At 38.2% G+C, this 24,817-nt stretch overlaps 1 protein-coding gene across 2 annotated transcripts in view; it reads right to left on the bottom strand.

The window, feature by feature from the left end:
* Positions 1-24,817, bottom strand: part of ARHGAP42 (Rho GTPase activating protein 42) — a 301,658-nt gene that overhangs the window by 93,570 nt on the left and 183,271 nt on the right. For both annotated transcript variants that reach the window (XM_037841198.1, XM_037841199.1), the window contains exon 5: positions 11,448-11,549. In XM_037841198.1, coding sequence (XP_037697126.1) covers positions 11,448-11,549 — 102 coding nt within the window. The remainder of the gene's footprint in view (positions 1-11,447; positions 11,550-24,817) is intronic.

Below are 24,817 nucleotides of genomic sequence, written 5' to 3'. Positions count from 1 at the left end.
AGAGGCCCCAAAGAGGAGAGGGGAGAAGGGAATAGTGCCCCTGAGAGACAACTGGAGTTCTGAGGATTGGGAGAGTGGAGGGAGGTCCAGCTCAATGGGCAGTCCTCCTTCTGGGAATTCAGACCTCAGGGGCTGAATTCAGATTCCGGCTTCAGTCAGCTACGCCCCTGACAGGATCAGAGTCACCAGGAGAACTAAAGTCTCCATACCTTCTTACACTGGTGGGGGAGCTGCGGGCTGGCCAGCGCCACCTGCTGCACAGGAGAGGAAAGCACCAATTCTAAAGGCCTCATAGGACGGTCTCATTCTCAGGAAAACTCCATACCTTCCCAATGAGACCTGGGCCTCACTAGACTGGGAAAATCTGACTAGGGTCGACCATATCGGAGGAGACCCACTCACAAAAAGGTTACATACAGGCAGAGCAAGAAACAGAAAAAACAAGAGGGGAACAATTCTGATCAACTAAATAGAACCTAAGTTAGAGGTCTAGAATAAGTTGAACTGAATAACAGAGGCCAGAGAACAAAGCCAACCAACAAGAAAACCACTAGGAAAAAGACAGAAAACAAGTTCCAAAATAAACTAATCAAGAAAATCAGATGCCTAGACAACTTAAGATAACAAGCCATACCAGGAAACATGAAAACATGGACCAGCCAAAGGAACAAACTAATAGCTCAGCTGAGACACAGGAGTGGAGGCAACTAATGCTAAATAAATTTGATGAGATGAAGGAAGATACAGCAAAAGAGCTGAAGGATATAAAGAAGACACTGGCTGACCATAAAGAAGAATTCATAAACTTAAAAAAACAAATGGCAGAACTCATGGGAATGAAGGCCACAATGGAGGAGATGAAAAACACAATAGAAGGACACAACAGTAGATTTGAACAGGCAGAAGAAAGGATCAGTGAACTGGAAGACAGGTCATTCGAATTCATACACACAAAAGAACAGATGGTGAAAAAAATGGAAAAATATGAGCAGGGTCTTAGGGAGCTGAGTGACAACATGAAACGCACAAATATACGTGTTATGGGTAGCCCAGAAGGAGAAGAGAGGGGAAAAGGGGCAGAAAGAGTAATAGAAGACATATTCACTGAAAATTTCCCAACTCTTATAAAAGACAGAAAATTAGAGATTCAAGAAGTACAACATACCCCAAATAGAATAGATCCCAATAGACCTACTCCAAGACACTTACTGGTCAGATTGTCCAATGTCAAAGACAAAGAGAGGATTCTGAAAGCAGCAAGAGAAAAGCAATCCATCACATACAAGGGAAGGTCAATAAGACTATGTACGGATTTCTCTGCAGAAACCATGGAGGCAAGAAGACACTGGCATGATATATTTAAGATACTGAAAGAGAAAAACTGCCAACCAAGAATTCTATATCCAGCAAAACTTTCCTTCAAAAATGAAGGAGAGATTAAAACATTTTCAGACAAACAGACACTGAGAGAGTTTGTGAATAAGAGACCGGCACTACAAGAAATACTAAAGGGAGTGCTACAGGCTGATAGGAAAAGACAGGAGAGAGAGAGTTGGAGAAGAGTGCAGAAATGAAGATTATCAGGAAAGGTAAAAGGAGAGGAAAAAATAAGATATGACATATGAATTCCAAAAAACAAAATGGTAGTAGAAAGTACTGCCCTTACAGTAATAGCACTAAATGTAAATGGATTAAACTCCCCAATAGAAAGACACAGACTGGCAGAATGGATTAAAAAACAGGACCCATCTATATGCTGTCTACAAGAAACTCACTTTAGACACAAGGACAAACATAGACTGAAAGTGAAAGGTTGGAAAAAGATATTTCATGCAAACAACAACCAGAAAAAAGCGGGAGTAGCTATACTAATATCAGACAAGTTAGACTTCAAAAGCAAAACAATTAAAAGAGACAAAGAAGGACACTATATATTAATAAAAGGGTCAATTCATCAAGAAAACATAACAGTCATAAATATTTATGCACCAAACCAGAATGCCCCAAAGTTCATGAGGCAAACACTGAGATCACTGAAAGGAGAAATAGATACCTCTACAATAATAGTTGGAGACTTCAATACACCACTCTCATCAATGGACAGAACATCTAGACAGAGGATCACTAAAGAAACAGAGATGTTTAACTGCATGATAAATGAACTAGACTTGACAGACATTTATAGAACACTACATCCAACAACAGCAGGATACACGTTTTTCTCAAGTGCTCACAGAACATTCTCTAGGATAGGCCACATGTTGCGTCACAAAGCAAGTCTCAACAAATTTAAAAATATTGATATTATACAAAACACTTTCTCAGACCACAATGGAATGAAGTTGGAAATAAATAAAAGGCAGAAGGTCATAAAATTCACAAACATATGGAGGCTAAACAACACCCTCTTAGAAAACCAGTGGGCAAAGGAAGAAATTACAAGAGAAATTAGTAAATACCTCGAGGCAAATGACAATGAAAATACAACTTATCAAAACTTATGGGATGAAGCAAAGGCGGTGCTGAGAGGGAAATTTATTGCCCTAAATGCCTATATTAAAAGAGAAGAGAGAGCAAAAATTGAAGAGTTAACTGCTCACTTGGAGGAATTAGAGAAAGAACAGCAAACTAACCCCAAAGCAAGAAGGGAAGAAATAACAAAGATTAGAACAGAAATAAATGCAATTGAGAACAGGAAAACAATAGAGAGAATCAACAAAACCAGAAGTTGGTTCTTTGAGAAAATAAATAAAATCGATGGACCACTGGCTAAGCTAACAAAAAAAAAGAGAGAGCAGATGCAAATAAATGCAATCAGAAATGGGAAAGGAAATATAACTACCAACCCTGCAAAAATTAAGGAGATAATGAGGAGATACTATGAGCAACTATATGCTAATAAACTAGACAACTTAGATGAAATGGACAACTTCCTAGAAAAGCATAAACAACCAACATTAACTCAAGAAGAAATAGATGACTTCAACAAACCAATCACAAGTAAGGAGATTGAGTCAGTCATCAAAAAGCTCCCAAAAAGGAAAAGCCCAGGACCAGATGGTTTCACATGTGAATTCTACCAAGCATTCAAGAACGAATTAGTACCAATCCTGCTCAATCTCTTCAAAAAAATTGAAGAAGAGGGAAAGCTACCTAACTCTTTCTATGAAGCCATCATCACCCTAATACCAAAACCAGACAAAGATACTACAAAAAAAGAAAATTATAGACCAATTTCTTTAGTGAATATAGATGCAAAAATCCTCAACAAAATACTCGCAAATCGAATCCAGCAGCACATTAAAAGAATTATACACCACGACCAGGTGGGATTTATTCCAGGTATGCAAGGCTGGTTCAACATAAGAAAATCAATTAATGTAATACACCACATCAATAAATCAAAGGAGAAGAACCACATGATCATCTTGATTGATGCAGAAAAGGCATTTGACAAAATTCAACATCCTTTCCTGATGAAAACACTTCAAAGGATAGGAATAGAAGGGAACTTTTTCAATATGATAAAGGCAATATATGAAAAACCCACAGCTAACATCACACTCAATGGGGAGAGACTGAAAGCTTTTCCTCTAAGATCAGGAACAAGACAGGGATGCCCACTATCACCATTGTTATTCAACATTGTGCTGGAAGTTCTAGCTAGAGCAATTAGGCAAGAAAAAGAAATAAAAGGCATCCAAATTGGAGAGGAAGAAGTAAAACTTTCACTATTTGCAGATGACATGATTCTATACGTAGGAAATCCAGAAAAATCTACAGCAAAGCTACTAGAACTAGTCAATGAATACAGCAAAGTAGCAGGCTACAAGATCAACACGCAAAAATCTGCAGTATTCCTATACACAAGTAATGTGCAACAAGAGAAGGAAATCAAGAAAAAAATCCCATTTACAATAGCAACCAAAAGAATCAAGTATTTAGGAATAACCTTAACCAAGGACACAAAAGACCTTTACATAGAAAACTATAAGAAACTGCTAAAAGAAATTGAACAAGACCTGAAAAAATGGAAGAACATACCATGTTCATGGATTGGAAGACTAAATGTAGTTAAGATGGCAATTTTACCTCAACTGATTTACAGATTCAATGCAATAGCAACTCAAATCCCAACAACTTACTTTACAGAAATAGAAAAACCAATAACTAAATTTATTTGGAAGGGTAAGGTGCCCCGAATAGCCAAAAATGTCGAGAAAGAGGAATGAAGTGGGAGGTCTCACACTACCTGACTTTGAAGCATATTACAAAGCTACAGTGCTCAAAACAGCATGGTACTGGCATAAGGACAGATAAACTGATCAGTGGAATCGAATTGAGTGTTCAGAAGTAGACCCTTACATCTATGGACAACTGATCTTTGATAAGGCAGTGAAGCCGAAGCAACTGGGAAAGAGCAGCCTGTTCAATAAATGGTGTTTGGAGAACTGGATATCCATTTCCAAAAGAATGAAAGAGGATGTCCATCTCACACCTTATACCAAAATTAACTCAAAGTGGATCAAAGACCTAAACATTAGCACCAAGACCATAAAACTCTTAGAAGAAAATGTAGGGCAATATCTTAAAGATCTTGTGAAAGGAGGTGATTTCTTAGACCTCACACCCAAGGCACGAGCAACCAAAGAACAAATAGACAAATGGGATCTCCTCAAAATTAAACACTTTTGTACATCAAAGGACTTTGTCAGAAAAGTAAAAAGGCAACCTACACAATGGGAGACGATATTTGGAAACCACATATCAGATAAGGGTTTAATATCCCGAATATATAAAGGAGTCCTGCATCTCAATAACAGAAAGACAAACAATCCAATTAAAAAATGGGCAAAAGACATGAACAGACATTTTTCTGAAGAGGAAATACAAATGGCTCAAAAGCATATGAAAAAATGCTCAACTTCACTGGCTACTAAGGAAATGCAAATCAAAACCACAATGAGATATCATCTCACACATACCAGAATGGCCATTATCCAAAAAACAGAAAATGACAAGTGCTGGAGAGGATGTGGAGAAAGAGGCACACTTATTCATTGTTGGTGGGAATGCAGAATGGTGCAACCACTCTGGAAGACAGTATGGAGGTTCCTCAGGAAGCTAAATATAGATTTGCCATATGACCCAGCTATTCCATTGCTGGGTATATACTCAGAGGAACTGAAACTTCAGACACAAACAGACATTTGTAAACCAATGTTTATTGCAGCATTATTCACAATTGCCAAGAGATGGAAATAGCCCAAATGTCAATCAAAGGACGAGTGGATAAACAAACTGTGGTATATACACATGATGGAATATTATGCAGCTGTAAGACAGAACAAAGACATGGATCATGTAATAATGTGGATGAACCTTGAGGACATTATGTTGAGTGAAGTTAGCCAGAAACAAAAGGACAGATTCTGTATGGTCTCACTAATATGAACAGACATTAATGAACAAACTTTGGGAGTTAAAAGCTGACAACACAGGTGACCAGGAGACAGAAAGAGGGCAGAGATCAGCCATTTGATGCTGAAGGACTACAGAATGTTTAGGATTGATTGCACAGATCCAGAAATAGATAGCATAATACTGTGTGATGGTAGCACAGTATTGTAAGTACACTGAACAAAGATGTCTGAGTAAAGCTGAAAGAGGTGGGATAGGAGAATGTATGACAGCAGAGGTAAAGGTAGATGATAAAGACTGGGACTGTATAACGTGGCAAAAACTGGAGTGGCCAATGACTGTTACTAAATATTCAAATATAAAAATGTTTTTGCATGTGGGAAAGCAAATGAATGTCAATCATGTAGAAATTTGAAAAAGGGATGGTATTCAGGAAAAAACATAAAGCAAACTGGAGTCTATGGTCAACAGTAACATTGTAATATACCTCCATTAAATGTAACAAAGGCAATACGCCAATGCTAAATGTATATGAGAGGGGGATATAGGGGAGTAATATGGGATTCTTGGTAGTGGTGTTATTTGCTGTCCTTAGTAGTATATTGTATTGTATGACATGTTATTTTTCTTTTTATCATTTCTTCTTATTGCTAAAAAAAAAACAAAAAAAACAAAAAAAAACAATTTTTCTTGTAGTAATCAGTATGTTCAAGTGCTGATTGTGGTGATAAATGTACAACTTTATGATGATACCATGAACAACTGATTGTACAATGTGGATAAATGTATGGCATGTGAATATAACTCTATAAAATTGTAGGAAAATATATATATAGGAGTAAAAGTGTTGGAGAAAACATGGTGAGAGGGATCATGCCTCACCAATATGGACTAACTACAATGTGTAAACTCAGAACTGAATCTTAGAACATAGCCTAACGTGGACACAATAATTGTAATAGTCCCTAGATTGTAAGCTCTTACAGCAGTTAACTCTATCCCTGAACTGTAATGCCTATCTCTAAACTTTGAGATGCTGATCCCCTAGTGTATACCTGATTGCTCTCTGGAACAAAGAATATCTCTGAGACACCTGAAACTCAGAGCTAGAGCTCGGCAGATATGAATGTCAGTATTAGTGCATACAGCCACTGTCAAAAAAAAAAAAAAAAAAAAAAAAAGCTGAAAAAGAGCCCAGACTTCAATTAGTGATATGAATGAAGCAGGTCTGTTTTAGACCAGGGCAAGCCAGGCCAAAGGATAAAGGTTGAAACTGATTGTGTTTTAAAACTTCAACTTTCATATGAGACCAAGTGAATAGATATGTATTTGGTACAGGATCTAAATTTTCTAAACGGTAGAACTCTACAGTCGATTTGTTCAAACACCACAATCGCATGGAACTTTGAATAGGAAGTGAGATACGGTAGGTTAGTATAGGCTGGAGTGAAATAGTGACACATCCCAGAGTAATTTGGGCAGATAATAAAAAATATATTTACAACCTCCCCCTCCCCAGCCCCAAGGATCTGGGGGAAGGTGTGGATGTGTTGGACATCCTCACCTGGACTGGTGTTGATGTTGTCACAAACATTGGGACTGGCGGTTTGATGTGCTGAGCCCTCGAGCATGGGACTTGCCCCTATGAAGCTCATTACCACAAACGAGAGTCTAAAGTTGTATGTAATGGTGCCTAAGAATCTCCCCCTGAGTACCTCTTTGTTGCTCAGATGTGGCCCCCCCTCTCTCTAACTGAGCCATCTCGACAGGTGAACTCGCTGCCCTCCCGCCTACGTGGGACCCGACTCCCAGGGGTGTAAATCTCCCTGGCAACGCAGAGTATGACTCCCGGGGATGAATGTGGACCTGGCATCGTGGGACTGAGAGTATCTTCTTGACCAAAAGGGGGATGCAAAATGAGACGAAATAGTTTCAGTGGCTGAGAGATTCCAAATGGAGTCGAGACGTCACTCTGGTGGACATTCTTATGCACTATATAGATAACACCTCTTAGGCTTTAATGTATTGGAATAGCTAGAAGTAAATACCTGAAACTACCAAACTCCAACCCAGCAGTCTGGACTCCTGAAGACAATTATATAATAATGTAGATTACAAGGGGTGACACTGTGATTGTGAAGACCTTGTGGATCACACCCCCTTTATCTAGTGTATGGATGAGTGGAGGAATGGGGATAAAAACTAAAGGACAAATGGGGTGGGATGGGGGGATGATTTGGGTGTTTTCACTTTTTTATTCTTGTTCTGGTTCTTTCTGATGTAAGGAAAATGTTCAGAGATAGATTGTGGTGATGAACGCATAGCTATGTTATCATACTGTGGACAGTGGATTGTATATCATGGATGATTGTATGGTGTGTGAATGTATTTCAATAAAACTGAATTTAATAAAAAAAAAAAATTCACGTGTTACACTGTGATGTGGTAAAGTCTACAATCCTAGAAGCCAATAGATGGCAGTTGGAAGGTAAGGCACAATGAGATTGCGACTGGGGAGATAATCATCAAGATGCTATAGAAGGTAGGAGAGTTGAGGAGATTTCAGGGACATAAATTCAGGTACAAGAACAGAGGTATAAGGATTGAATATAAGGGTTACCCTTCATTTAGGAGGTGGGGATAAGAGGAACTAGTTGAAGGAGTATTTAGTGAACCATAATCTGAATTTTTAGAAGGAATGTTTTTGCCCTTTCCTTTCTCTTCTAATTACAAAAGTAATAGATACTAATTATTGTAATTTCATTCTTTATTCATCATTATAACAGAGAAGTGTAAAGATAGTAAGAATGACTTGTAATACCACCTCCCACACTTAACATTTTGATTTGTATTTCACATACACACACACACAAACACATCTACTTTAAAAGAAACCTGGAATAATACTATACAAACCGGTTTAAAATCTTCTTTTTCCATTTAAATGAATTAATATTTCCCGAAGTATTAAGAGATTTTGCAAATAGATCTTTTAACAGACATATCATGTTCCACCTTACGGTCAAATTATATTTGTGTATTTATCCCAAACATTCTTTTGTGTCATTTCAGGTGTTTCTAAATGCTTCCACTGTGAACAACTCTTGGATCAAAGTATTTATACTACTTACTTTTATTCTCATCTCTGATACTTTCTTTTAGGTAAATTCCTACCAATAGAAATCATCTCAACTGTCTTGCACATTTAAGGTTTGTTGAAATATGATGTCAAATATATTTCAAGAATGAATGAATCATTTTATGCTCCCACCAGGAAAGCATGCACCCAGTATCTGATACCTTTGCTAATAATGGATATTATCTTTTAATAAATTAAACATAGCATCTTCTTGCTATTTTTAGTTTCCATTTTTTTTAAATATGTGACAGCTGAAACTGAAAATAGTTATTATGGCTCTTATTTCTTCTTTGATGAAATGTCTACTTCATGCCCTTAGCCCACTTTTCCTCTGAGCTCTTTAACTTGTTCACACTGACTTGTAAATGCTCCTTTTATAAAAGACATGGGAAACCTGTGTCATATGTTGTATAAATTGCCTATAACTTTGCCCTTTAATTTGGTTTAACAGCTTTTTAAGTAAACAGATTATTTCTCTCTATGCATTCAGGTCTTTCTACATTTCCTTTATGATTTCTTGCTTTTATTTTATGCTTAGAAAAGAATTTTCCCTTCACATATTAATTAGTTATTTTCTCCGAATGTAAAGCCTATAAGATTGATAACTTTGTTTCCAATTGTTTACTCCAATGATCTAACTCATAAAGCTTTTTCAGACAAGCTGACCCTTCAATTCAGCACTGGAAATGGGCAGCCACTTATTTTCCACGAGCAAACTGTGCAGGTGAGAAAGCATGAAGAAGTCTTCTGAAAGCAAGCTAATAAAAGTAGCACTGACAAAAAGACCAGAGCTGCTCTGGAAAGGAACATATGATTTTTAATGCCATGTCAAAGAATTTAATACCTCATCTTCCTATGATGTATTTGATTCCTGGAGAGGTAGGGGAAAAAACCCAAGTCACATTTTTCCTTGTCTATACAGCATGCCCTTAAGGAGCTGCTTTGATTCAATTTGTTTGCTGTGTTGTGTTGTATTTAGTTAAGGGCCAGGCCTCCTGGAAAATAAGTGTATGCATGTGTGCATACTCGTGTGCATGTGGAGTGGGGTGGGGCAGGTGGAGGATGTTGTTTGGGAAATGAGTATTTTAGTAACCATATTATGTACTTTCCCAGCCTCCAACTAAGTACAGACTGTAACAAACATTCTGCCATAGCCTAAGAGAGTCAGCGCCTTTAATGAGGAAAGTATTGAATATTGAGCTCAGGATATCAGGGAAATTTTAAGCACACTCTTTAGAGGACTTTAAAATTAGGATAAAATTATCATTTGCTTGAGAACATTTAAGCAGATTCTTATCTAAGGGTGGCCTCTCATTTTCACTAAGAATCTGATGATTCTATAACTCTTCAGTGGACTCTAAAAACCACACTTGATTTCAAGGCAATCTATTTTTAAAATGGCACCTGGCCATAGCCCGTGGCTTGGCAGGTGAGGGGATACAGGTGATAATTAGAGGAGCCTCTCACAGGACTACATTCAACACGCCCCATTCTTTCTTAGGTTTATTCTAGTGCAGTGCTTAAACAGAAAAATGAGCATTTAAGACATTTGCAATATATGAATATAACACTAAATTATGACAAGCAGTACCTAGTACTTCATAATGTTAAATATGTCCATAAAATTTAAAAATAGAACCTAGTTTTCCTTAATGGCAGATTTTTCCCCATTTCACATTGGCCATAAAACTTTAAATAGCAACACAATTATATATTATCTTATTTTAATGACATGTTAATAACAAAGACAGTTTAAATGAACTCATGTTCAAATAACAAGCAAAACAAAATTTCACAACATTGAAAGTTTTTAAATGAAGAAATTTGATTCTCTCAATGAGAATGTGAGAGTGTGGGGGAAAATGAATCAGAAGCAAAAATAACCCTTGGATGACTAACTCAGCAAGCACGTCTTGTGACTGAACTTGGAAGTAAGAGAAATAAAAGGAAAAAGGAGATCAAAGGACCACGGTGACTTTGAAAAATAGTTTAGGAAGGCAGGTGGTTTTACCAGGAGAAGGATCAAGATTAGACATCTGAAAGGGGTTCATGACTTCCATATCTAGAAGAAGTACAGAGAGAGGGTAAAGAAGAGACCAAAGGAAACTCGGCTGGCTTCAGGTTCCATGTGACACTCTGGATGGCAGTATGAGCTGCAGGCAGAACTGCCTTGACACCCCCCAAATCACAGCTCTGAGAGCCTCCACCGTATGCTGGGGGAAGCATGGGTGGTGTTTCAACATTTTATTCCTGCTAAAGTTATAATGGCAATGGGTCCAAATTTTTGGCATATTACCATTGCTGCAACTGGAACTTCATTATCCCTTAGTAAAAAGACTACTCTCAATTTTACTAATTATACTTACGATACAACCAATGGGAAGAATGGGTTTTTCAGACAAAAGGGATGAAATGAACTACTCAGAAGTGTACAAAGTATTAAAATATCTCTGTTCACTTTTCAAAGGAAATTACTGTAAAACAATAAAGATTTTAAAACATGAAATTGTACATCTTTTTTTTTTCCTAATGCTGAAGCAAAGCCTTATAAACAACATCACAGATGTCTGTTTTAACTTAAAATAACATAAAGGCTGTAACATAACTCTAATAGGTTTTTGTAATTTAAAATATGCCCAAGAAACAGAAAATAAAAAGTCTTCTACCTTTTCCATTTTAAAGGAAATATTGTTAGTATTTAGTGCCATAGCATATTTAAAGTGCTCAGCAAAATGCTAGTCCATAGAAAGGACTCGATTAAGTGTGCCACTGTTTCTATCATTAGATTAAAGAGAAACCAGATTCTGAGATACTTCAGTCTTTGGAAATTCTGATTTCACATAACTAATGCTAATGCCCTTTCCATGTTTCAAATGGAAAAGCTTACCTCTTGCAAATGAGACTCTTTTTTCTTTGCAGACAAATTTAAATGCTTGTCAAGAATAGAATAGTATTTTTCACTCTCTTTGTCAAATTTCTTCTTTCCATCCTAGAGGATAAGTTAACAACAACAAAAAGATTCAAATCAGAGGATGAAGAAAACCCAGATATTTACAATCCCCCACTATTTAAAAAAGATTTAGCGAGTTCCAATTCTGCAAAACCTTTATCAAAGTTGAATAGGAAGAAGGATGTGAAACAAAACTCATTTGAATATGTATTTCTGCTCTCGAAGATTTCCATCTTGCAGAGGCAAATACCTGTGTATATAAACACTACAAATCATGGCCTTGCTCCTTTGGAGCACATGGAAGTGGAGTATGGAAGGGCCACACTGGCTACTGTCGAATCCCTTAAGAGAGCTCTTTATAATTGACTCCCAATAAAAGAAATCTGATCTAGGAAGTGTGGGATGGAACCAAGAGAAAATTATTTTTTTCAGCTTTTTGATAACTCAGGACAGAGAACATACAACCGGTTCAGAGAATCCCACACAGAAGGCTCTTATCAAGGAATTATGCTATTTCCCAGCCACAAAAAGATACCCGTTAATTTTAACAACTAGTCCTTTAGAGGGAAGAAAACATAACTTTTAAATGCTGGAGCTTCAAATAATCAAATAAGACAATTTAAAGGCCAATAAAATCAAAAGCATTCTCAATATCTTTATCATATACTTTGAATAGAAGTCTAATAGCTGACCTTTGCTTATCCCGAAAATGATGTTTCTTTGGGGTGCAGTGTAAACAGGCCAGTCTTACACAGAGGACAAGGCAGAGGAGTGGGATAACTTTACCTTTCATTCTGTGGCATGCACTACAGAAACTCAAATGAAATCTGTATTAAAGAACTATTGTTTCCTTTTATTTCAGTGTTTCTGAAAGGACAATCTACTAGACACCTGAATCAGATTCAAGTGTTTACAAGCATGTTCAAAATGCAGATTTCCAATTTTCCCCCACCCAGAGATTCAGAAACGGTTATTTTTAACAAGCTGTATGATTAGTATGCATACTGCTTTTCTTCATTACTTGCAGTACTTGGAAGGAATTTGTTAAAAATAAATAATAGAGGGAGGGAGGGAGGGAGATAGATGGGCAGCCCTCTGGCTTACGAGGTGTTTCCCATCTTCTTAGCTTGTCAGATCCAGGTTAATTTATCTAGGTAGTGCTATTTTGATCCACTGGCATGCAGAACTTTCTGTCTCCTCAATTGGACTCCCAGGAACCCATAATGATCTAGATCAATATATGGAATTTTACAAAGTGAACTGGTAAAATTTAGTGGAATGGGAAAAGCAAGTTCTGCTTCAGGAGTTCAAGCCGCTTTTAGATCATTTAAGAAGTACTGACACATTTGTACTAATGTATTACATTTATAAACATGAAAAAAAAATTGTCAAACTCCTTAAAGGATTTCTGTTTCACAAGGAGAAATGTGGACCTACTAGGAGAAATACAACTGGAAAATAAGTGTAGCATTCCCATTCAGAAAAGGTCTGTTGGAATAACTCACATAGCAAAATGTGGACTAGCAGACCCAAAGAGAAGCATAAAAGCCCAAGATTTTGACTGGGCGGAGCTTGTCCTCTCCATTGTTGGAGCAGGTATCTGGGATAAACATCTCATATTTTGCTCAATGGATGTTGCTCTTTGATCTGGCATTTCATGTCCACCAGTGACAGACCCAACTTACCTTTCCAGAAGTCTCTCTCACTAGCTCCTATAGAGTTCTTTACTCATAATCCTTTCTTTTTTTTCCTGTCTCTGTTATTCCTTCTGACATAAATGTTCACTTCTTCCAATTTCCATATATTCAAATTCGTTCTACTTATACCACCCTGGCCAAAATGACTTCATTCCCAAGCCCCCTCCATCAACTCTCTCCCTATTGAATGTACATATTCAATGTTTACATATGTTTCTTATAGCATTTACACTTTACAACATAGAAGACAAATATATGTATATACCACATCTTTCTTAAAACTGAATATCCAGTGAAGGCTTAACAAAAATTTAATAAATGAACAAAGTTCTTCTTCATGTAACAGTGACCACATCACAGTCCCTCACAGATCTATTTGTTCAACAAACAAATACCCATATTACAAAGGACAATTCTGCATAAATGGCCTTAATTCAAACCCAATAGTACATGAACATTTTTGGGCAATCAGGGGCATTACAGTATAGAACATAAAACAGATTCATTTTCATCTTAAAATAGGGGGCTTACCACTTCTAACTGTGCATAAAAGAGGAAGAAACTGGCTTCAGGAAAAGAGAGAACACAGCTGTAGTGACTACACTCATATCTTTGTTTTCAATTACTGTTTGATGGCATTTTTGGAAATGCTAATTCAGTGCCAATACATCAGCATTTCTGGCACTACAAACATCATTCCCAGAAGTACTTCCTGGATTCCTATTCAAACCCTGGGCCCTCAGACCACCAGGCCAGCAAAAAAAAAAAATCTACTCAAAAGTTCCAGCATATATAACAAAAAAACACTCAGTTCTAGCATACAATTAAAGAGCTGACTTAAAAGACCAGGCCACATGAAGGACAAGTTCTAGAAAACAAGGAGCATTTCTACTCACAATTCACATCTAATCCCAGGAAGCCATGATTTACTGCTCATATAAGCTAAGCCTTATTTGAATTTAGCAACCCATCACTATCCAGGTTCCTCTTATTTCTTGTGTTACTTGTGAGGGCATGCAGCTAAACATTTTCTGTGAAACTAATACTGCAGAGGAAAGCAAAAAATAACTTGTGAATCTTCACTAAATGCCATGCATGATCACTGGCCTCTTACTGCCATGGAATGATTTAAAAGAAGGAGACTATATATTACAATAGTACGTTTCCCATAAATCCACAGGAAATGCATTTGAACTAGGTAATCATTTCAAATAAAATCACATTAAAATAACAATCTTGATGGAAAAAGAAGAATAACGTAGAAGGGGGTCCCTACAAGATATATAAGCATATAAAGCAGTAGTCCAATTTTGAGTATGGTACTTGCTTCAGTTCTATGTTGCCCAAATAGATGCAAATAGACAAACGGACTAAGGGACAGACAGATGGAGCACAATTGTATAAAACAGATCACTGGAAATAACAAATTAGTCCTGTGGTAGAACTGTGTACCCCACTTTGGACATGTTCTTGGTCCTGGACTGCACTCCGGTGGGTGTGGGCCCACTGTAGATAAGATCTATTCAGGATGTTATTTCAGGTAAGGTGTGGCCCCACTGAATCAGGTTAGGCTTTAATCCAGATAACTGGATTATAGGCAGAGTGAAAGTCCAAGGAGAGAGATGGCAGGAGAGGCAGCCAGGTGCATTGCCACGGGACAGAAATGCCAAGGAAAGCGGATCACTGGTGGTCAGCCTCAGAATGGCACAATCTTCAGGAAGAAAGCATCGCCTTACTGATGCCTCAATTTTGGACTTCTCCTAGTCTCAAAACTGGAAGCCAATAAATTCCCATGATTTATAAGCCAACCCATTGTATGGTATTTGTTTAAGCAGCTGGGAAATTAAAATAGTTCCCAAATCCAATTATAGCTGGTGAAAAGGTAAATTGTGTTCTGGGTCTGCAATCAGTTTATTTTCCAAACTACACTGCACATACTCTGAGCATAGTGATCCTATCATGACTTAGCTTCTAAAATTAGCTCCAATGGTTTTGCCAGAGCTTCACTGTACACACTGCAGTGAAGAATGGGAGAAAACCATTATAGCACAGACTCAAGGGTCAATTCTACTCTTTAAGATGTTGTTTGTAACCAAAAAAGTCAAATACTTATTAAAATTTTAGGGCTATCAAGCAGATAGAAAATATCAAAATATATATGTTTATTAAAAATAAAGCCAAACCAATGCCTTCCACTGACCACAAGAGGGTACACCAAAGGTGAACAGACTTGAGTATAATATTTAGAAAATCATAACTAGAAAGAAATTCACAAATGTTATCTAATCATGTCTTCTGTTTCTATAAAAGGCTCCTATAAAGTTTTGGTTAAAAAAACAGTCTAGCACAACACTGAATGTAATTAACACCAGTGAATCATGTATTTGAATGTGGTTACAAGAAGAAATTTCAGGTTGTATATATGTTACTTGAACATAAATAAAAAAAACAACCTAAGGACTGTACAACGTAAATAGTGAACCCTAATGTAAATTATGGACTACAGTTAGTCAATTATAATAATCATCTTTCATCAATTGTAACAAAGGTACCACACTGATGCAAAGTTAAAAATAGGGAAAACTATGTGTGTGTGAGGAGTTTATATGAGAACTCTGTATTCTCTGCACGATTTTTTTGTAAACCTACCACTTCTCTAAGGAAAAACAAAACAAAACAAATATATATATAATTGTCTTCACAATTCTAACACAACATATTAGTTTTTAAAAGTAAGCAAATGAATAAATATTTTTTATATTTCTTTTTAAAAAAGCATATTTTTAGGATTTTTGCATCCTACTTTTAGGACAATCTTAATGTTATAATTGCCACACAGGATACTGCACAATTCTCCATAAAACTATTTATGTCATCATATTAACATAACCATGTGCCAGTTTGGATATATTATACCCCCCAAAAGCCATGTTTTAATCCAATCTTGTGGGACATTTGGATTAGGTTGTTTCCATGGAGATGTGACTCACCCAACTGTGGGTGATACTTTTAATTAGATTATTTCCATGGAGATGTGGCCCTGCCCATTCAACATAGGTCTTGATTACTTTGCCGCAATCCTTAAAAAGAGCCGGCCCACAGCTAGATGCTGGCTGATGCTTTGAGATGCCAACCCAGAGTTTGCTCAGAAGAAGCTAAGAGAGGACAAAGCGCCACAAGAGCAGCTGAGAGAAACATTTTGGAGAAAGCTATTTTGAAACAAAACCCGGGACCAGCAGGCGCTAGTCACATGCCTTCCCAGCCAATGCAGGTGTCCCGGACACCATCGGCCATTCTTCAGTAAAGGTAATCTCCTGTTGATGCCTTAGTTTGGACACATTTATGGCCTAAGAAACGTAAATCTGTAACCAAATAAATGCCCTTTATAAAAGCCAATCCATTTCTGGTATTTTGCATAATGGCAGCATTAGCAAACCAGAACAAACCACTACCTAAATAAGAACCACTTACATATTTTGAAAAATCCTTCAGTTTAACACATAATATTGATATAGTACTATGAAGAGGAATAACAAATACCAATAGCTAACTTTCTATTTCAAAAACATGGGGAGAAGATGGCAGGATAGAGAGGTGTGGAATTTAGTTAGACCCCTGGAACAACTAAGAAACAACCAGGAACAATTGCTGGGGGACAACTGTGACTGTCCACACATCATACACCCACCTGGATTGGGTGGAAAGGCTGAGATCACAGAATAAAATCTGTAAGTAAAAACTGCAGACCTGCGCCGGGAGACCCCTCCCCCCATGGCAGGACAAGCTGCAGGACCTTGCTGTGGGAGAAAGCAGCATTCTCAGAGCAAGTGACTATAGGTCAATCTAGCTCCCAATGGGGTTTTAATTAGCAAATGTGGACTGCTAAATACAAGCTACAAACATAGACAAGCAGCAAAGTATCCTGAGGTCACTCCCAGTGGAGAGGAGGTGGGGCTGATGGAGAGGAAAAAAATTAATTGAAAAAATAAAAATAAAAAATACAGAGATTTTAGAGACTGAGCTTAGAGAGCCGGAAAACACCTGTGCCCTGGGAGGGGGAGCTCAGAAGACCAGGTGCTCTCTCTGACTGAAGGCCTAAATTGGCAGGCTGTGGACTGGCTCTGAAGGGGGGCTTTCTTTCCCTTTTTCTCTCTCTCAACCTGGGTGGCTCAGTGAAGCCTCAGCCATTTTCAGTTCACCAGGCTCTGACCCAAACAGGGGTGGAGGTGACAGAGGCAAAAAGACAAAGAAACTATTGAAATGAAGAAGGTAGCTCCCTAGGGGATGTATCTTCCCTAAGAGGAAGGAGGTGGGGCCCAGCTCAAGGGCCTAACCTCTCCACAGAACTCAGACCCCAGAGCCTGGGGGAAAACAGTCGAAACAGAAACAACCTAAGTTAAGAAACAAAGGGGCCACACCTCTTTACACCAGTTGGGAGCGACAGGCTGACAGGCACCACCTGCTGGGCAGCTTAAGAAAAGCACAGCAGCTAGAGACCTCACAGGAAAGTCTGTCAATTTCTAAGACACACCTTCAGGGAGACTTGAAACTGAATATAAACCCATTCTGAGACCTGAATCCATTCTGCTCTGGGAAAATCTGATTGGGGTAACTGGGGAAGCCAGATGCCTGGAAAACAGAGGACTACAAACTACACCAGGAAGGGCAGAGATATGGCCCAGTCAAAGGAACAAACTTACACCTCAAGCAAGATTTTCAAAGAAAAATGCAAAATCAAATCAAAAATCAAATCAATGAGTTCAGGGAAGATATGGCAACAGAGATGATGGATATAAAGAAAACATTAGGCGAACACAAGGTAGAAATCGAACATTTGAAAAAACTACTGGCAGAATCTATGGAAATGAAAGAAAGGTACAACACACAAGATGAAAAAACAATGGAGACATACAACAGCAGATCTCAAGAGGCAGAAGAAAATACTCAGGAACTGGAGAATAAGACACCTGAAATCCTACACACAAAAGAACAGATAGGGAAAAGAATGGAAAAATATGAGCAAGGTCTCAAGGAACTGAATGACAACATGAAACACATGAATGTACGTGTCATGGGTGTCCCAGAAGGGGAAGAAGAGGGAAAAGGGGCAGAAGCAATAGTAGAAGAAATAATCAATGAAAATTTCCCATGTCTTACGAAAGACATAAAATTATGGATCCAAGAAGTGCAGTGTACCCCAAACAGAATAGATTTGAATAGGCCTATGCCAAGACACTTAATAATCAGATTATCAAACATCAAAGACAAAGAGAGAACCTGAAAGCAGCAAGAGAAAAGTGATCCATCACATACAAAAGAAGCTAAAGACTATGTGCAGATTTCTCAGTAGAAACCATGGAGGCAAGAAGGAAGTGGGGTGATATGTTTAAGATACTGAAAGAGAAAAACCGCCAACCAAGAATCCTATATCTGGCAAAACTGTCCTTCAAATATGAGGGAGAGTTTAAAATATTCTCTGACAAACAGACAATGAGAGAGTCTGTGAACAAAGATACCTGCTCTACAGGAAATACTAAAGGGAGCACCACAGACAGATAGAAAAACACAGGATTGAGAGGTTTGGAACACAATTTTGGGTGACAGTAGCACAACAATGTAAGGACACCAAACAAAGATGACTGTGAGTAAGGTTGAAAGAGGAAGGTTAGGAGCATGTGGGACACCAGAAGGAAAGAGGAAAGATAAAGACTGGAACTGTATAACTCAGTGAAACTTAGAGTGCTCAACAAATGTGATAAAATCTACAAATATGTTTTTACATGAGGGAAAACATATGAATGTCAACCTTGCAAGGTGTTAAAAATGGGGTGGTATTAGGGAAAAAAATACAATCAATGCAAACTAGAAACAACAGTTAACAGGAACATTGTACTATCCTTCCTTTAATGTAACAAAGGCAATACTCCAAAGCTAAATGCCTATAAGAGGAGGACAAAAGCAAGGAGTATGAGACTCTTGGTATTGGTGGTGATGTCTGACCCTTTTGATCTACTTTAGTTTAATTCTATCTTTCCTTTTGTTGCTTTTTAGCTGTCATTTTTTTATCTTTCTTTTTCTTTTTCTCTCTACCTTCTTTGACTCTTTCTCCTCCTTTGTGGAAGAAATGGAGATGTCCTTATATAGATAGTGGTGATGGTGGTGAATGCATAAATATGTGATTATACAGGGAACCATCAATTGTTTACTAAGGATGGAATGTACGGTGGGTGAACAGTACCCACCAAAAAAGAATGGAGAGCAGTTGCATGTTATGAAGAGAATGTTTAACTAGGTTGAACTTAAGTGTTTGGAAATGGACAGAGATGATGGTAGCACGTTATTGTGAGAATAACTAACAGTGCTGAATGGTGTGCGAATGCGGTGTAAAGGGAAAACTTAGAGTCCTGTATGTCACCATAAGGAAAGGTGGAGGTTAAATTATGGGATGTATAAAACAACAAATCTTGTGGTGGACAATGTCCACGATTAACTGTACAAATATTAGAAATCTCTCTCATGAGCTAGAACAAATGTGTGACACTATAACTAGAAGTTAATAATAGAGGGGTATATTGGGGAAAAAAATATACCTATTCCAAACCATGTACTACAGTTAGTGGTATCTAATATTCTTCCATCAACAATAACAAATGTACTATACCAATACCATGAGTCAGTAAAGGAGGGGGTGGGGTTAGGGGTATTGGAGGATTTGAGTTTTCTTCATTGTTTTTATTTATTTTCTGGAATAATGGATGCACAGCTGTATGATGGTATGTGGGCAACTGATTGTGCACATTGGATGACTGTACGGTATGTGAACAACCTCAATAAAATTGAATTAAAAAAAAAAACAAAAACATGGAAGTGTTCAGGCACTGAAACTGCTGCCCCACCACTGGACTTCCTCCTCCTTTTGAATATGGGTACCACCTCTGAGTACAGGAAGGGCCAGCTGCTAGAGCATTCAGACCACATGCTACTTGGGAGATTTCTGAGGGCAGGAGATTTCTGTTATCCAAAGACCCAGCTTGGGAGAGAATCACAGTGTAGCTTGCACAGCACGTCCCTACTGCAGGTTGACTGCACTCAGCAATCCCCAGTCTCCACAAGCCATTGCCTACAAACTCTCCCCACCCCCCAACCATCCAATCTGCGGAAATACAGACGTTGAAAAGGACCCTTAGTGATCAGATTCACAGGAATTGAAAGATTCATATCTGCATTTACAGTAAGAATACTTACAAACTTGCCAGAAGAAGACGCAAACAGATAGAAAAATTTGATGGGACAAAACACACCAGAGGAAATCCAAAAGAGTAACAAGCATATCAAGAATCACTTGAACTCATTAGCAATCAGAGAAAGGCAAATTAAATCAATGAGCTATCATGTTATATCTGTTAGATATTGACCAAAGTTAGAAAGCTGAATGGTGCCAAGTACTGACTGCATATAAGAACTCTTACTTACTAGGGGTAGGATGGCAGACGGCTGCACCTTTCTAGAAAGAAATGTCACCGTACTAAGTGACATATATATGTGCTCTAAGAACCAGTCCAAAGAAATGCTCACAGAAAAGTCCATAAGGGAACATGAATGAGGCTATTTATCGATGCAGTATCTCTGGGGACAGGGAGTTCAAGGCACCCTGGGTATTCATTAGTGGCTACACAAAATGTATTGGATGCATACCATGGAGTGCTATGCAATAGTTAAGAGGGAAATGTTAGATATGGATGGATCCTAAAACACCAGTGCTGGATGAAAAAAAAAAAAAAGAAAGCATAAAAATATCATTTATGTAAAGTAAAAAGCCACACATACAAAACCATATCAGTCTTGTACTAATGTAAGACTAAATATATACATTAAACACATAAGAATGGCTGTGAAGAGGAAAATGTGAGTGGGGAACAAATAAATAAATAAACAAAAGGACTGTGAATTTTAAAATACGGAAAAAAGATAAGCAAATTAAGAGATCAGTCAGGAAGTCTAACATCTGACTAATGGAACTAAAAAAGGAGAGAAAACAGAGGGAGAAAATTATAAGAAAAAGAAAGAAAGAAAAAAAATGTCAAACAGACAAGAAAGGTTTCCATATTAAAATGCCCAATAAGTACAAAGACAATAACTCAAAAAATATCCAATGGGCATGTCATAACAAACATTAGAAAACCATGAATAAAACTGAAAACCTAAAAGCCGTCAATGAGAAAAGGGAGTACGTATAAAAATTGTCAGAAATCAAAATACTGGATTCTCAAAAGCATCACAGGAGCTATAAAACAAAGGAGATATGCCTTCAAATTTCTGAGGAATAATTAAATCCAACCTAGATTTCTGTATCATCAATCAAGGTTGAGGGAAGACGAAAGATATTTATAAACATGCAGGGTCACAAAAATTTTACCATTTATGTACCTTTTCTCAGGAAAATACTGAGAGATGTACTCCACCAAAATGAGGGGATCAACTGAAAACAGCAAGGCATGGGATCTGGGAAAACAGGAGCTCAAAGAGGCAAAAAGTACCCAAGATAACAGTGAAATGAATTACAGGAAAACAGACGGACAAGCCTTTGGACTTTAAAGCAACCACTTAAGATGAGAGTTCCAGAAGGAATGTCTCTAAAAAAATTAAATGGAGAAGATATTATCTGATGCATTCAGTAATTATGTCCAAGCTTTTGGGAACAGAGAAAATTATACAAATTTCAAAATTTAGGCAGTTATTAAGTTTACAAAAAACAAAAACTTATATAAGAAGGAAATTTAATCATCAAGTCCAACATAGCTCATCTATGAACAATAATTGCATTGTTACATAAACATTAAGCACCAATTTCTCTACAATATAATTTAACTATACATATTTGGTAGGTGGCAAGAGGGAAATATGAATGGAGTAATAGCTGTTACGGTGTTGAAAGGACATTAAATCTTCCTCTCCCACTGTAGGAAGTTAACTTAAAAATGCCTAAAAGAAAACAAGAAATAACAGAATAAGTATATAATATAGGAAAGTGGAAGATAAAAATGAAACAACAGCTTAAAGAATTATAAGTGGTTGCCTCTGGAGAACTTCGGGGTGGAGAGATGGAGTAGCGGGCTGATTATTTTCAATTTATAAAAATGGGTATGTCCTCAATAACAATTATATTCAATTTTAAAAATGGAAGAGGAAAAGGAGAAAGGAAAATAGGATATACATAGAAGGAGAAGAAAAATAAAAGTTCGTTGGGTAGAAAGGAGGGGATACTATTAAAACAGACGGAAGAGAAAATTTTTAAGGGTACAAAGAAAACTTGCTCAGAAATTAGTTTTTATTAATTCAATCATTAATTTAAGCCTAAAATGCTCATTTGTCACTAGTACTAATAGTGAGGACTGATCAAAACTGGAAGGAGAATTAAAAGAAGTAACCAACCTTTCTTAAGTGAATACAAAGTGGTTTGCAGACCATATCACTACACACAACCACTAACAGGTAAGAATAATTATCCTCTTCTTACAAATAATAACAGCACTATCAGAGAAGAGACATACTCTGAACAAGATCACAGTGGATAATCAAAATCATGACTGTCTAGTTCCAAAGCCCACGCCCTATGCACAGTAAGATGCAGCCTGAAGAAGTCTACAAATCAAAACTACAGCACTTCATTTTACCCCCAGGGGATAGAAGAGAGGGGACAAAAAGAGCAGAAAGAAAAGGTAAAAAAGAAAGAAGAGACAAAAGGAAGAGATGAGATGAAAGATAGGGGGATGACAGAAGGGAAAAGAAAAGCAGGAAGCGGAGGAGGTTTGGAGGTTTTGGTAATGGTATCTTGGACCATGGGAGAGAGAGAGAGACTGTTGTGGAGAAAAACAGAATGGTTTTAGATGGTTAATCTTCCCTCAGCCTGTGGGAAGACAGGGAACACCGGGGTTATGAGGGATGATAGTGTCTGGAGTGGCTATAATCTGATGGGCTCTGGCATGATGTAGTGGATGAAAGTAAGGATACAAAACTCTGCATGCCAAACAGGCTATTCGGAAAATTACCGTGGGTGAATTTAGGGATTTCTTAAGGGAACCAAAACTTTTCTCCATGCCAATCATTCAAATTTCTCTGCTTTTCTGGGACGAGAAGGACTTATATGAAGGAATAAAAACCTCAGTTACAAAATACAAAAAGCATTGATAACAAAGGAAGAAGAACAAATTTGGGGAGATAAAAGACTATAAAAGACAAATACTACATCTGACTGAAAGTGAGGGAGGTATGTTTTTCTTTAATCCCTAGAGAGAAATCAGTAGCGAGTGGAAATTAATTTTAAATATTATATTATAGAACCAGTTTGCCCAGGTAGTGTAGAGGGCAGGAGTTGCCAACTGTTGGCCAGCTAGGTAGTAGGTAGGTTTGGATTCAGGGGAGATCTTGAAGAGGCCTGGCCCAATGCAAGATCCTACCCTTCAAAACTAAGTCAAGAGGCGGGGCAAGATGGCAGACTGGTGAGCTGTAAGTTTTAGTTACTCCTCCAGGAAAGTAGGTAAAAAGCCAGGAACTGCGTGGACTGGACACCACAGAGCAATCTGTCTTTGGGCATACTTCATACAACACTCATGAAAACGTGGAACTGCTGAGATCAGCGAAATCTGTAAGTTTTTGCGGCCAGGGGACCCGCGCCCCTCCCTGCCAGGCTCAGTCCCGGGGGAGGAGGGGCTGTCAGCTCCGGGAAGGAGAAGGGAGAACTGCAGTGGCTGCTCTTATCGGAAACTCATTCTACTGATTCAAACTCCAACCATAGATAGACTGAGACCAGACACCAGAGACTCTGAGAGCAGCCAGCCCAGCAGAGAGGAGACAGGCATAGAAAAAAAACAACACAAAAAACTCCAAAATAAAAGCAGAGGATTTTTGGAGTTCTGGTGAACACAGAAAGGGGAAGGGCGGAGCTCAGGCCTTGAGGCGCATATGCAAATCCCGAAGCAAAGCTGATCTCTCTGCCCTGTGGACCTTTCCTTAATGGCCCTGGTTGCTTTGTCTATTAGCATTTCAATAACCCATTAGATCTCTGAGGAGGGCCGTTTTTTTTTTTTTTTAAATCCTTTTTTCTTTTTCTAAAACAATTACTCTAAAAAGCCCAATACAGAAAGCTTCAAAGAATTGCAATTTGGGCACGTCAAGTCAAGAGCAGAACTAAGAGAGCTCTGAGACAAAAGGCAATAATCCAGTGGCTGAGAAAATTCACTAAACAACACAACTTCCCAAGAAAAGGGGGGTGTCCGCTCACAGCCACCATCCTGGTGGACAGGAAACACTCCTGCCCATCGCCAGCCCCATAGCCCAGAGCTGCCCCAGACAACCCAGTGTGACGGAAGTGCTTCAAATAACAGGCACACACCACAAAACTGGGCGTGGACATTAGCCTTCCCTGCAACCTCAGCTGAATGTCCCAGAACTGGGAAGGCGGAGCAGTGTGAATTAACAAAGCCCCATTCAGCCATCATTTGAGCAGACTGGGAGCCTCCCTACACAGCCCAGCAGCCCAGAACTGCCCTGGGGGGACGGCACTCACCTGTGACATAGCACAGTCATCCCTCAACAGAGGACCCGGGGTGC

Source organism: Choloepus didactylus, chromosome 6, assembly GCF_015220235.1.
Source record: "Choloepus didactylus isolate mChoDid1 chromosome 6, mChoDid1.pri, whole genome shotgun sequence".
Lineage (NCBI taxonomy): Eukaryota > Metazoa > Chordata > Mammalia > Pilosa > Megalonychidae > Choloepus > Choloepus didactylus.
This window is presented reverse-complemented; position numbering and strand designations above follow the sequence as displayed.